Genomic DNA, 15,504 nt, shown 5'->3' with positions numbered 1-15,504 from the left:
GATCTGTTGGGGCGGTATGCAAATTGGAGCGGGTCTAGGGTTTCTGAGATAATGGTGTTGATGTGAGCCATGAGCAGCCTTTCAAAGCACTTCATGGCTACAGACGTGAGTGCCATAGGTCGGTAGTCATTTAGGCCGGTTACCTTAGTGTTCTTGGGCACAGGGACTATGGTGGTCTGCTTGAAACATGTTGGTATTACAGACTCAGTCAGGGACAGGTTGAAAATGTCAGTGAAGGCACTTGCCAGTTTGTCAGCGTATGCTCGGAGTGCACGTCCTGGTATTCCGTCTGGCCCTGCGGCCTTGTGAATGTTGACCTGTTTAAAGGTCTTACTCACATCGGCTAAAGAGAGTGTGATCACAGTCGTCCGGAACAGCTGATGCTCTCATGCATGCTTCAGTGTTGCTTACCTCGAGCAAGCATAGAAGTAATTTAGCTCATCTGGTATGCTCGTGTCACTTTGAAGCTCGCAGCTGTGCTTCCCTTTTGTAGTCTGTAATAGTTTGCAAGCCCTGCCACGTCCGACGAGTGTCGGAGCCGGTGTAGTATAATTCAATCTTAGTCCTGTATTGACGCTTTGCCTATTTGATGGTTCGTTGGAGGGCATAGCAGGATTCCTTATAAGCGTCCCGCTCCTTGAAAGCGGCAGCTCTACCCTTTAGCTTAGTGCGGCCTACCTGTAATCCATGGATTCTGGTTGGGGTATGTACGTACAGTCACTGTGGGGACCACATCCTTGATGCACTTATTGATGAAGCCAGTAAATGATGTGGTATACTCCTCAATGCCATCAGAAGAATCCTGGAACATATTCCAGTCTGTGCTAGCAAAACAGTCCTTTAGCTTAGCATCTGCGTCATCTGACCACTTATTTATTGACCGAGTCACTGGTGCTTCCTACTTTAGTTTTAGCTTGTAAGCACGAATCAGGAGGATAGAATTATGGTCAGATTTGCCAAATGGAGGGCGAGGGAGAGCTTTGTACGCATCACTGTGTGTGATCTTGAGTTTATTTTCTCCTCTGATTGCACATTTAACATGCTGATAGAAATTTGGTAAAACAGATTTAAGTTTCCCTGCATTAAAGTCCCTGGCCACAAGGAGCGTCGCCTCAGGATGAGTGTTTTCCTGTTTGCTTATGGCTTTATACAGCTCATTGAGTGTGGTTTTAGTGCTAGCATCGGTTTGTGGTAGTATATAGACAGCTACGGAAAATATGGATGAAAACTCTCTTGGTAAATAGTGTGGTCTACAGCTTATCATGAGATACTCTACCTCGGGTGAGCAAAACCTGAACACTTCCTTAATGTTAGATTTCGTGCACCAGCTGTTGTTTACAAATATACACAGACCGCCACCCCTTGTCTTACTGGAGGTGCATCTTGCCGATGCAGCGTAGACCCCGCCAGCTGAATGTTATTCATTTCGTCGTTCAGCCACATCTCATGAAACATAAGTTATTACAGTTTTTAATGTCCCGTTGGTAGGATATTTGCGATCGTAGCTCGTCTATTTTGATATCCAATGATTGTACGTTGACTAATAGGACTTATGGTAGAGGCAGATTGCCCACTCGCTGTTGGATCCTTACAAGGAACCCTGACCTACGTCCCCGATATGTCCGTCTCTTTGATGGGGACGTGGGCCTTGTCGTGTGTCTGAAGTAAATCCTTAGTGTCCGACTCGTTAAATAAAAAATCTTTGTCCAGTATGAGGTGAGTAATTGCTGTCTTGATATCTATAAGCTCTTTTTGGTCGTACGAGATGGTGGCAGAAACATAATGTACAAAATAAGTTACAAATAACGCTAAAAAAAACACAATTGGCTGCCGTTTTACGGTATCCTAACCATTTCCTCCGGTGCCATTGGAATGTTTTGACAATGTTGTAACTGGTGATGTATGTTCAGGGACAGAAAATAGGCTTGTGGGCTAGCAGACTAAAGGGGTTCATTGTAGCTCGGCTAGGTAAGGGACTTTGCTGCATGGTCTGTGTATCTTTATTACAAGGTATAAATAAATATTACTGCAAACCAGTAACTTTCCTCTTTTTAAACTAATTTCTTTCTCATAATAGTCTCGCCATGAAGGTGATCATCACTGAGGGGAGAGAATGTAGTAGGGATGGTAGTGTCTGGTACTGTCTGACTCTGTACTGCTGGTATGCATCTGATTTGAGCCAACAGTTAAATGAGATGGATTGGAATAATAATGCAGGTAGCTTCCAGTAGCTTCCAGTCTTGACCAAAATATCACAGGTGATATGTTGTGGTGTTGGAGACTGTCTTGCTCTTGAAGTAATCTTAGATGTGGAGAGGGAGGAGTGTGAAGGAGAGAGGGATTTTCACTTTATAGCTGACTGTTCCAATATCCTCTTGTATATGTATTCTAAGAGCTCAGTGGGTCTGGGCAAATTAACCTTGCTCCTCCACAGTCTGGAGACTTGATTCGAAACAATCCCTGCTGAATGTTGACCAAAACTTCCCAAGGCTGATTCATTATGTTTACTGGTCATTGCAGTGTAAGAAATGTCTATTTTACTCTGCAGCAGTGGTAGATGCTAATAGAAACCGATCAGATCATTTTCTTAGGACCTCACACACATTGAACAGCTTTGATTTGAAACTCATGACTAGAGTTTTTGAAGGCTCTTGGTTGAGAGACTATGTGAAGATACAACAAACACGTGTGGACATGCAAGCATGTCTTCACATGGTGATGGGAATCCTGACAAGGAAATATCTTTCAGCTGAGAAAGAATGCGACCTACAAACTGGCTGACCTCAACGAATACATCAGATATTCTCCTTCCAGCTGTGGAGGAGCAAGGTTCATTTGACGTCTCACCTCACATGAGATCTGGATCATTGAATTACCTCTCAGTTCCTAGTGATCATAAGAGCATCCCCTCTTTTAGCCCAGAGAAGGTTGGAATTGTTGCTGACACCCCTTCATAGAGTTTCTTCATCACTGGAACTTGGCAAGTGAAGTTCACTGGATGGTGTCAGAACTAGATGCCTGCATACAATCATTAGCCCTGTGCACTAGCTACTTATGGACTTGACCAGGAATCGACTCACTGTTTGTGTGGCATTTCTATTGATGTCTTCACTAGATATTGTTTTGATAGACAGACTGGTCAAGGATACTTTGGCGTTACTGCTGATAATGTCACTGGGACTCACTGGGACTTCGAGCTGACAACCATTACTTTACTTGGTGATGGGACCCTGGAAAAATTAGTCTCTAAAATATTGTCTGCTCTCATGTTTGCTTATAAAGGCCTCAAGGTCTTCAACCATGTGATCTCCCTCCCAAAAATGATCATCTCAGTGAACGGTTGAGTTTCTAATTATAGTAATTTCAGCAAAATAACTGATTGCTGTTCTATTATGCACCTGAATGTTTCCTTTTTTTGTACGATTTTCTTATAACATTTGAGTTTACAATACAACACATACACATACGAACGACAATATCACACAAATGTCAATTACCTGCCCAGACCCACATGTGCACACCCCCATCTCCACCAGCGCCCGCATCACTCTCCGCCACATGGCCTCAAACTGCACCATTTTGTTTCTCTCCGCCGCTCACGCACTTTCAACATTTAGATAATCATGCATTTGTCCTTTCCATTGTGTTAATGACAGAGAATTGATTGATTTATTTATTTTCTAAATAATTCTCCCGTTTTTATGTATATGTTTATCCAAGATGATTGATGAGAAAAGTATCGTCCAACCCATCGGGTATTTAACTGCACCCTCGTATGCCATGTCTTGAAATATGCAGACAGACGGATTCAAAGTAAATTGACATTGTATTACTTCTCACACCCACATTTTTAACTCCACCCATAACTTTTGGACTATATAACATTCCCAGAAGGCATGGATTATTGAGTCATTGTTAGTTTTACACTTAAGATATGACTCTGCCATTGTGCTGTAGAATTTGTGAATTTTGTCTCTTGTCTAATGCATTCTATACATTAGTTTATACTGGGTTAAGCGTATATATTTTAGTGAACTGTAATTTAGTTATGTTCCAACATTCCCTCAGTCTTGTGCCAATATCCATTATTTTTAAGTCTTGGTTCCAATAGTTGTCAGTTGGATAAACTCTCTGCAAGGTTTCTTATAGCTTACCTATCATATGAATATCATTTTCTGACTGAAATAGGATTCCCTCAAGATTGCTCTGATGTCCAAAGATTTCAAAACAAAATTGTGAAGTTTAAGTTGCTTGTATTTTAAAATATCTGCATTGGTCAATCCAAAATAGCTTTTTAATGCTTTCATGGAAATAAGTATTTCCTATTACCAAGTCATTTATCCTTTTTATGCCTTTAGTTTTCCATGTGACCAATTTATTGGTGAATTCTGAAAAGCTATCCAAGGATTGTTCCATAGGGCTGTGTTTTTTAGGGACTGATATTGGTTCTTGTAGAATACGTCAAATGTTCCATGTTATAGTGTTCTTAACTATGAAGTTAATGTTCTTAGCTTTATCCTTTGAAAACATAAAAAGATTCTGAGGATGAGCATAAGCGCTTTCAATATGTACTCATTGTACCTCTTTCGTGCATGTAACAATATGTGGCAAGTAAAAGCCTTGGATGGCGAATCGATACAATTCCAAGTCTGGAAGGTTAAAACCACCCGCAGACATAGGAAGATGTCAAACTTTTTACATTTATTTCATGAGTTTTATTTGCCCATAAAAAGTCTTATGACCGAGTATACTTTTTTAAAATACTGTCTTTGGTGGGGTAATTGGTCTTACCTAGAATAATTATAGAAACTTTGGGAGCCATGTCATTCTTAAGAGATGCATTCTACCTGTTAGATTTATGGGAAGATTTGTTCCATCGGTCTGCTGTCATATTGTTGAGTAATGGGATTGGTGTAGATCAAGGGGTATTCTCTTATTCTTATTGCCATTATTTCGTTTTTTTCCCACGTTAATTTTATATCCTGAGATTTTAGAGTATTCTGAAAATATTTTTAGCTGGCGTGCATTGCGGTTTCAATATTGGTCACGTATGTCAAAAGATTGTCTGCAAATAAGTTTAGTTTATGTTCACCCATACTGATACCTGTTTATATTAGAAGAGAAATATCTGAGCATTCATAATAGCAGGATCTAACCATATTTTCTAGTCTCATTTAAGGAGTGAATAAATATCCACAAGTAATTGGGTATTCAAATGGATTTGTTAAGGTGACTAGATCTCTAATTCACACAAACACAACTAGAAAATATTTCCAGAAGTAAAAGTGTGTGCGTGCGCTTGTTTAGTTGTCTAAAATTATTTTATGCTAGTGGAAGAAGTAAGCACATTAATGACCTGCTCAAATCAAATCACATTTTATTTGTCACATACACATCGTTAGCAGATGTTAATGTGAGTGTAGCGAAATGCTTGTGCTTCTAGATCTGACAATGCAGTAATAACCAATGAGTAATCTAACCTAACAATTCCACAACTACTACCTTATACACACAAGTGTAAAGGGATAAAGAATATGTACATAAAGATATATGAATGAGTGATGGTACAGAACGGCATAGGCAAGATGCAGTAGATGGTATCGAGTACAGTATATACATATGAGATGAGTAATGTAGTGTATGTAAACATAAAAGTGGCATAGTTTAAAGTGGCTAGTTATACATGTATTACATAAAGATGGCAAGATGTAGTAGATGATATAGAGTACAGTATATACATATACATTATATTAAGTGGCATTGTTTAAAGTGGCTAGTGATACATTTTTGATCAATTACCATCAATTTCCATTATTAAAGTGAGCTGGAGTTGAGTCAGTATGTTGGCAGCATCCACTCAATGTTAGTGGTGGCTGTTTAACAGTCTGATGGCCTTGAGATAGAAGCTGTTTGCCAGAAGGCTATCCAGTAAAACAAACACTTGTTACAAAGTAAAGATAATGATAATGATATTAATATTGTTAAATAGAAACATGTTTAGTATGCCTAACATTAGCCTATAGACCTGTTATTCAGATTCATCAACTTCTCTCCAATTAATTACATTTAGGCTTTAGGCCTATTAGCTGTTGATTGCAGCTGAACCATATACATGACCGTGTAAGTTATTGAACCTTATCTCCGAGCTCCAGCCATCTACCCATTTGTGCTTGTGTAGTGTGGGAGAGAGTAGGTGTGTGCCAGCATGGGGGGTTTTCCGCTGCAGTCACGATCGAGACTCCTCTGCACCATCTGTGTCACATTAGGCCTCCAACTGCAACCTCATCATTTCCACAGGTATTCTGCTGAAAAATGTCATCAGTGAGTCTGAATTTAATCAGTTGCCTTCATCAATATTAGGGGTAGGCTATTTATTTCATTATGACAATATCAAATGTCGGGTTCCATCAGTGAATAGGCTATTGATGGCAGATGTTGGTGATGGTCTCCATGTGAAGTAGGTTTTTAGCAGATGCGAACACCTCTGAAAAGCAAAATTAATTTAAAAAATTATTGTGAGTTAGCATAGACAATTGTTTTCCAAAGGTCTGTATACTGTAGGTCAGGATCCATATTTATCAGGCATCTCTGAGTAGGAGTGCTGATCTAGGATCAGGTTCCCCCTGTGCATGTGGTCTTTATTATTGTGATATAAAAGCCAAAACTGACCCTGAATCAGCACTCCTACTCTGAGACGCTTTATGCACATGGCTATTGGAAAGGTTCACAGCTCTGAGGGCATAAGCCCTATGAGTCTGAGGGCTGTGGTAGCATCCCAAATGTCTCCCTATTCCCAATATAGTGTACCTTTTTATTGACCAGAGCCCATAGGGACTCTATACAGAATAGGGTGCTGCTTAAGATGCACACTGAGTCCATAATTGTCCATTCATATTATGAATAAATGGAGGGAAGCAGAGTGTGGGTATGAAACATTCACTGGTTTAACGGTCAGATCTAGAAGTTGGGAGCTTTGATTGACAGCTCAGGTGTTGTGCAGCTTATTTAGGTGTTGTACAGTTTGTTTTTTGTAATTTTTGTAAATGTATTAAATGATATACATAAATATCTCATTTACATAAGCATTCACACCCCTGAGTCAATACTTTGTAGAAGCACCATTGGCAGCAATTACAGCTGTGAGTCTTTCTGGGTAAGTCTCTAAGAGATTTGTATTTATTAAGGATCTCTTCCTGAGGTCCAGAAACATTAAGGCAGTTAAAGTGAATTCAGAAAGTATTCAGACCCCTTGACTTTTTCCACATTTTGTTATATTACAGCCTTATTGTAAAATGTATTATTGTTTTTCTTCCCTCATCAATGTACACACAACACGCCATAATGACAATGTAAATGCCAAGAGTATGCAAAGCTGTCATCCAGGCAAAGGGTGGCTATTTGAAGAATCTCAAATATAAAATATATTTTGACTTTTTTTTGTTACTACATGATTCCATATGTGTTATTTCATAGTGTTGATGTCTTCACTATTATTCTACAATGTAGAAAACAGTAAAAATTAAGAAAAACCCTTGAATGAGTAGGTGTCCTAAAACTTTTTACCGGTAGTGTGTATAAAATATTACATGACATTACATTTCATAACAGTTTACCAAATGCATTTAGTGTATTCCCTCAGGCCTCTACACCACTATCACATATTTACAATACAACATCCATGTGTAAGTGTGTGTTGAATGCGTGTCTTATGCTGTCTGTGCCTGTGTGTGTGTCTCTTCAGTCCCCACTGTTCCATAAGGTTTTTCATATCTCATTTTACTGCTGACATCAGTTGTGGAGTAGAGTTCCATGTATTCATGGCTCTATGTAGTAGTGTATGCCTCCCATAGTCTGTTCTTGACTTGGGGATTGTGAAGAGACCTTTTGTGGCATGTCTTGTGGGGTATGCACGGGTGTCCAAACTGTGCTAGTAGTTTAAACGGACACCTTGGTGAATTCAGCATTTCAGCACTTACAAAAACAAGTAGTGATGAAGTCAATCTCTCCTCCACTTTGAGCCATGAGAGATTTACATGCATGTTATTGTTAGCTCTCCATGTACATTTAAGGGCCAGAACAGTAGTCCAGGTGCGACAACTAGAGCCTGCCTAGTTGATAATGTTGTTAAAAAGGCAGAGCAGCTCTTTTTTATGGACAGACTTCTCCCAATTTTACATACTGTTGTATCAACATGTTTTGACCATGACCGTTTACAATCCACGGTTACTTCAAGCAGTTTAGTCACTTAACTCAATTTCCACATTATTTATTACAAGATTTAGTTATGTTTAGGGTTTAGTGAATTATTTGTCCCAAATAAAATGCTTTTAGTTTTTGAAATATTTAGGACTAACTTATTCCTTGCCATCCATTTTGAAACTAACTACAGCTTTTTGTTTAGTGTTGCAGTTATTTCAATCGCTGTAGTAGCTGACATGTATACCTGTAGACACACTTGCTTTACTCAAGGCCAGTGGCATGTCGTTAGTAAAGATTGTAAAAGTAAGGTGTCTAGACATGATTCTACCTGGATTATGTTGGAGAGGCTTCCATTAAAAATTGCATAACATTTGCCCATTATTCTTTAAAAAATTCTTCAAGCTCTGTCAAATTGGTTGTTGATCATTGCTAGACAACCGTTTTTCAGATCTTACAATACATTTTCAAGTAGATTTAAGACAAAATTTGAACTCAACCATTCATGAACATTCACTGTCTTCTTGGTAAGCAAGTGTAGATTTGACCTTTTTAAGGTTATTGTCCTGCTGAAAGGTGAATTCATCTCCCAGCGTTTGGTGAAAAGCAGGCTGAACCAGGTTTTCCTCTATGATTTTGCCTGTGATTAGCTCCATTCCGTTTATTTTTTGTCTGAAAAAAATTCCCGGTCCTTAACAATTACAAGCATAACAATAACATGATGCAGCCACCACTATGCTTGCGATTATGGAGAGTGGTACTCAGTAGTATGTTTGAGGCAAATCCAATACAACAATTTGCTTTCAGAAAAAAGGTTAATTGCTTTGCCCCATTTTTTGCAGTATTACATTAGTGCATTGTTGCAAACAGGATGGATGTTTTGAAATATTTGTATTCTGTACAGGCTTCCATCTTTTCACTGTCAGTTAGGTTAGTATTGTGGAGTAACTACAATGTTGTTGGTCTGTCCTCAGTTCTCTCCTGTCACAGCCATTAAACTATGTAACTGTTTTAAAGTCACCATTGGCCTCATGGGGAAATCCTTGAGCGGTTTCCCCCCCTCTCCGGCAACTGAGTTAGGAAAGACGCCTGTATCTTTGTAGTGATTTGATATATTGATACACCATCCAAAGTGTAATGAATAACTTCACCATGCTCAAAGGAATATTCAATGTATGCTTTTTTTACCCATCTACTTAAAGGTTCCTTTCTTTGAGGCATTGGAAAACCTCCCTGGTCTTTGTGGTTGAATCTGTGTTTGAAATTCACTGCTCGACTGAGGGATCTTACAGATAATTGTATGTGTGGGGTACAGAGATGAAGTCTTCAAAAAACATGTTAAACACAATTATTGCACACAGAGTGAGTCTATGCAGTTTATACTGAACAAAAATAATAACTCAACATTTAAAGTGCTGGTGCCATGTTTCATGAACTGAAATAAAAGATCCCTGAAATGTTCCATGTGCACAAAAGCTTATTTCTCTCATTTTGTGCACAAATTTGTTTACATCCCTGTTAGTGATTATTTCTCCTTTGACAAGATTTTTTGTCCTTTGCCAAGATAACTTTTTTTTTAAATGGAACCTTTTCTTTAACTAGGCAAATCAGTTAAGAACAAATTCTTATTTACAATGACGGTCTACTGGGGAACATTGGGTTAACTGCCTTGTTCAGGGGCAGAATGACAGATTTGTACCTTGTCAGCACAGGGATTCGATCCAGCAACCTTTGGGTTACTGGCCCAATGCTCTAAACACTAGGCTACCTGCCACCCCAAAATAATTCCGCCAAGATAATCCATCCACCTGACAGGTGTGGCATATCTCAAGAAGCTGATTAAACAGTCACTAAAATAAAAGGCCACTAAAATGCCACAGATATCGCAAGTTTTAATGGAGCATGCAATTGGCATGCTGACTGCAGGAATGTCCGCCAGAGCTGTTGCAAGATCATTTAATGTTAATTTCTCTACCATAAGCCGCTTCCAACGTCGTATTAGACAATTTTGCACTACGTCCAACCAGCCTCACAACCACAGAACACTTGTAACCTCTGTGGTGGTAATTCTAACCAAAAGGAGAAGAGACTGTGTTCTTCAAAACAACTTTATTAAAAGATTTTAAAAAATGGAGCAGTTAACTATGCACTTCAACAGTTGTGCAGTTTAAGGCCCAACGAACAGTGTCTCAACTTTTATAGAGAAGTACATCCTTTTTGTATATGTTGCAGTCAGCAGATAGTGTGTAAAAGACAATTAGTTGTCTGTGCAGATTTAAGAAAGCTTGAGGGTTCAACCGTCTAACTGCCTTCACAACAGTAAACACTATAATATGCTCATCAAAAAGAAAGGAGGACCAAGGCACTCTTCATATAATAAATTAAAATGCCTTTATTAGTATGGCATGTTCAATAGAAACAAAGGCATTTTAATTTATTATATGAAGAGTGCCTTGGTCCTCCTTTCTTTTTGATGACCTATTTACACCTTTTACCAAAGAGCACCTTCTATCTACCAAAATATACTATAGTGTACCTCAGTAGCGCTTCCCTTCGTCCTCTTTCTACTATAATATGCTCCTTTCTGCAAGTTTCCATACGTGTGACTTCCTGTATGTAGTAAACCCATGGGATGGCACATGCTACGGTCGCATCCAAACGGATCTTGGCTATACGCCCAGTCTTATGACTAAGTCACACAAAGACAAGTTTGTGTCAGGTTGGAAAAAACACTACCATACAGTGGGGCAAAAAAGTATTTAGTCAGCCACCAATTGTGCAAGTTCTCCCACTTAAAAAGATGAGAGAGGCCTGTAATTTTCATCATAGGTACACTTCAACTATGACAGACAAAATTAGAAAACAAAAATCCAGAAAATCACATTGTAGGATTTTGAATGAATTTATTTGCAAATTATGGTGGAAAATAAGTATTTGGTCAATAACAAAAGTTTATCTCAATACTTTGTTAAATACAAATTTTTACTCTATAGGCAGACGTGTGTAGGCTACTGTAGTTCAAATGTCTAGCCTAAATCTGCATCAGTAAATAGGGTTAAATTAAAATAATTCCTTATTCCTCTGGGAGATTATGTATTCATCCCTTGATATGAAAGGCTTACTTCACTCATCGAAGTTAATATGATTTTAGAACCTTTTTAGAGATTTGATTTGGCATTCCTCCATTTTCTGTTTTTCTGTGATCTCATGTCTCCGGAGACCACTTCAAGATGAGCACAAGAAAATGCCATAAAGCTTTTTTATTATGTAAAGAATTTGGTTTATTGAGTTGACATTTTGACGGCCTGTATTTCCTTTGTTTAAATGTTGTATTCAATTGGATTTTTTAAATTTTTTATTAAACACTGACTTTTTCTTGTGCTGCTGTTGCATTACAAGCCCTTGTCAGAAAAGAGAAGTTGAAAGAAGACAGCAGGTCAAACTGAGCTTAGAGTACTGTCGGGTGAAGTTGCCCCTAGACGCTGATCTCGGGTAAGTTTAGCATTTTCCCTACTAATGGTTAAGGTTAAGATAAGGGGATGGGAAGCTGATCCTAGATCTGTACCTAGGTTATACTTCACCCTGGAGCGAGGTTCAAAGCTAAAAACCATAAGGATGAGAAAAAATATAGTGGATGGTCTATGTGCTTCTGTATTCAACTATCATTCTTCTTATCGTGTCTCATTTTATATTGCTGTTGGTGTTTCTGGATGATTTTTTGGCTGGTATTGAAGTGTGCGGTGTGTTTGGTTGACAGTTTGCCTCTAAAAGGCTTCTGCCATCCATCTTTTCCATGCTCCTGTAGTGAACGATATGTCTGCAGTTCAGTTCTGCCAGTGTATTCCTGGGACATTTGAGATTGAGTCGACATCAGACAGACAATGTTACGTGATTTTAAAGAGAAGTAGCCTAACTACCCTCACCTCACCTCACCTCTCCACACACACACATACACACACTCCTCCTCTTCCCATTCTGGCCCTCTATAAGATCTCATTACATATCCTGCTCCCAAGGCAAAAGAGCAGTGTGCCTTATTTAATCGAGTTGCTATGCAGAAAATCCTTCCCATTGGTTTATTTCCCAATGGCCTTTAGATTGTCTTTGTAGGATTAAGCACAATTAAAAAATATAAAGAAACCAGCTGTGTAGCTAACAGATAAGCCTTTTGATTAGTCAGCTCATTCTATACAAGCCTGTTAGAACTGTATGTACTGTGTAGGCAATTTGGTAGCCATTTTGTTTCGTCACTGGCCAGTAGCAAATCTGAAGTGTCAAATTAACCTCGAAGAGAACATCCTGCTTCGTCTCCATGGTGATTTGTTGAGTCCTTGATCTCCTGTCTCATCGTATGACGAGGTCATCAACAGCTCGTTGCTCTGTGACTACAAGTAGAATAGCTTGTTTCCTCAACAGCTCTGTCTATCTACGTTTATTTTCTGCTATTACGGACTCTTGTATCACAACTTTTGATACATGCGTGTGTGTATTTGTCCATAGTGTAGCCTACCCAAAAGGTAAAATGTAATAACATTGACACATGCTAATCTTCAAGGATATAAGAGACCTGTTGGTAGGAGACCAGTTCCAGGTCACTAACAGAGCCCCCTGTCTCCTGTGTGTGGTCCCTACGGGCTGTAGGATGTTCTCGTCTGTGAAGGCCTTCGAGGGGCAGCAGTACTCCACCCTGAAGAGGCAGTGCCTTGCCAGCGGCCTGCTGTTCGAGGACCTGCGCTTCCCCGCAGTGGATGACACCCTCTTTTACCAGGGCAACAGGATCGGACGTGTGCACTGGAAGAGACCCCAGGTGAGTGAGCTACTTCTACTACTACTTCTTCCACTACCATAAAACATTTTTTTAAGACTGCTGAAGCAAGCACACCATTTTTCTTTCGAAAATATATTCATGGTTTATTTGGACAGAGACATATAAACACCTTTGCAATACGTTGCAATATAGTGTGTATAGCTCACGCACATTTTCTACACTTGTCCCTAGATTATCTTTTCTCCTCACGTTTACACTTACATATCCTTTTCACACTACTGAGGTGGGCTACGTTGGGCTGGCATGGTCAGCAAATGTTGTGCAATTTAGGTTCATGCTTGGTAGACTGGAGCTAAACGCACACACCCTCACTTCCTGTGTAAAACCACAGACTATGAAGAAGAAGAAGATAGTAGCCAAAATATCCAAACGTATATTGTATTTTTTGTGAAGGAGAGTATTTGTATTTTTATTGATTGATACAGGGTAGAAGTAGACTGAGATGGGGACATAGAGGAGAGGGACACAACACTGAAAATGGCGCAGTCGTGGATCGAACCCCTGCCTCCCGGGGAAATGTGGAATCAGGGGACAGCAACACTACCACTAGACCAGCCCCCGGCACCCATATTGGGCTCTTCAGTAGTCCTTAATGGGAGCTGCATTTTTTACCATATAATTTGCTGAACAGCATCACTCACTCAGAATAGCAAAGACATCTGGTTTGCCAAGAACACTGACTGTAGTGTGTGCGTGTGCGTGTGCGTGTGCGTGTGCGTGTGCGTGTGCGTGTGTGTGTGTGTGTGTGTGGAGATGTGTGTGTGTGGATTCAGATGTTCCCACGGGGGGACCAAACCAACACAAGCTAAAAAAAAAAAAAAAAAGCTAAGCTGGTGCCTAGGGCCAGACAAAGTGTTAGGAAGTGTCCAAGTCAATTATCCATCCCTCCCTCTCTTCTCCCTCTCTCCTCCTTCCCAAACCCATCTCCTCTCTTTCCCCCAGAGTGCCGCTCATTCCAGTCCCAGAGCAGCTAGACATGAGAAGTGTGGTGCGGCAGGCAGCGTTTATTACCGTGATAACTGGGTCACACAGATGGCCTGTTTGGGTCTGTGTGGCGGTGTCAGCCTGTCATTTTACAGCGTTTTGGTGGTTGACGTGGGGTCGCTTAGTGACTTAGCAGAGAGGCATGGAGAATTGAAAGGTGGAAGGAGGAGAGCTATTTCCACCTCCATCTCTCTATGACACAGGATATTCCAATTTCTTTCTCTCACTTTTTATGGTGGTTGTTTGTAAGTGAGGACTTGGTGGACAGTACATTCTTTAGGTTAGGTTTTACTTTATGTGTTCGCTGCCGTGTGCTGGTAAGGGCACAGAAGACAGACATGTATCAAATCAAATTGTATTGTCACACACATGTTTAGCAGATCTTATTGCGGGTGCAGCGAAATGCTTGTGTTTCTAGCTACAAAAGCGCAGTAATATCTAACAAGTAATATCTAACAATTTCACAACAATACACACAAATCTAAAGTAAAGGAATGGAATTAAGAATATATAAATATTTGGACGAGCAAAGTCGGAGTGGCATAGACTAAAATACAGTAGAATAGAATACAGTATATACATATGATGAGATGAGTAATGCAAAATATGTAAACATTATTTCAGGTAGGATTCCAGTTGAGGTGGTTTAATAACGGTGAAGATGCACAGGCACGGAACAGCACCGCACCGTGTATGGATGGGCTAAGGCACTTGGTGGTCTGGAAACCTGCCTCAACCAAAGTGTGTGTGTGTGTGTGGTCTGCAAGTGAAGAGATAAATAAAGATACAATAGTGAATGACAGAATGCAATCTCCAATTCACATCTCTTATATACAATATGCATGGCTATAACATGCCTATGATGACTTAATGCTATACAGGACCATACAGCGCAATTAAAGTAATTCTGACTGTACTAATTTGAGATCATAGGGGTGCTGCCACACATGTACTACAAAGCATAGCACCATCAACTTCAGTACATGGCTACAACTGCACAATGAACTTGAATACCTCTAAACAGTGAAATACGATGTATGCCCATATGATGTACAATAAGCCTACATTACCAGTCAAAACTTTGGACACACCTACTTATTTCGTTATTTTTACATGGAATCATGTAGTAACCAAAAAAGTGTTAAACAAATCAAATTTGAGATTCTTCAAAGAAGCCACCGTTTGCCTTGATGACAACATTGCACACTCTTGGCATCATCTCAACCAGCTTCATGAGGTAGTCACCTGGAATGCATTTCAATTAACAGGTGTTAAAAGTTAATTTGTGGAATTTCTTTCCTTCTTAATGCATTTGAGCCAATCAGTTGTGTTGTCACACAATGTATGGGGGGTTAACAGAAGATATCTCAATTTGGTAAAAGACCAAGTCCATATTACGAAAGAACAACCACAGACAGTTTGGTGAAGGTGCAACAGCACCTCTTCAACCTCAGGAGGCTGAAGAAATGCACCATTGAGAGCATCGTGTCGGGCTG

At 39.7% G+C, this 15,504-nt stretch overlaps 1 protein-coding gene across 6 annotated transcripts in view; it reads left to right on the top strand.

Moving 5' to 3' along the window:
• LOC129868086 (calpain-5-like) overlaps positions 1–15,504 on the top strand; it is a 69,764-nt gene that overhangs the window by 4,565 nt on the left and 49,695 nt on the right. For 2 of the 6 annotated variants that reach the window (XM_055941714.1, XM_055941712.1), the window contains one exon: positions 12,838–13,003. In XM_055941714.1, coding sequence (XP_055797689.1) covers positions 12,839–13,003 — 165 coding nt within the window. In that variant the 5' untranslated portion in view covers position 12,838. Of the gene's footprint in view, positions 1–10,596; positions 13,004–15,504 lie in introns of those variants that run through there. The other 4 variants (XM_055941713.1, XM_055941715.1, XM_055941710.1 and 1 more) reach the window with 4 other exon arrangements.

This window comes from Salvelinus fontinalis, chromosome 13 (assembly GCF_029448725.1).
Source record: "Salvelinus fontinalis isolate EN_2023a chromosome 13, ASM2944872v1, whole genome shotgun sequence".
NCBI lineage: Eukaryota > Metazoa > Chordata > Actinopteri > Salmoniformes > Salmonidae > Salvelinus > Salvelinus fontinalis.
The sequence above is the reverse complement of the archived record's forward strand: the minus strand, read 5'-3'. Positions and strand labels throughout refer to the sequence as shown.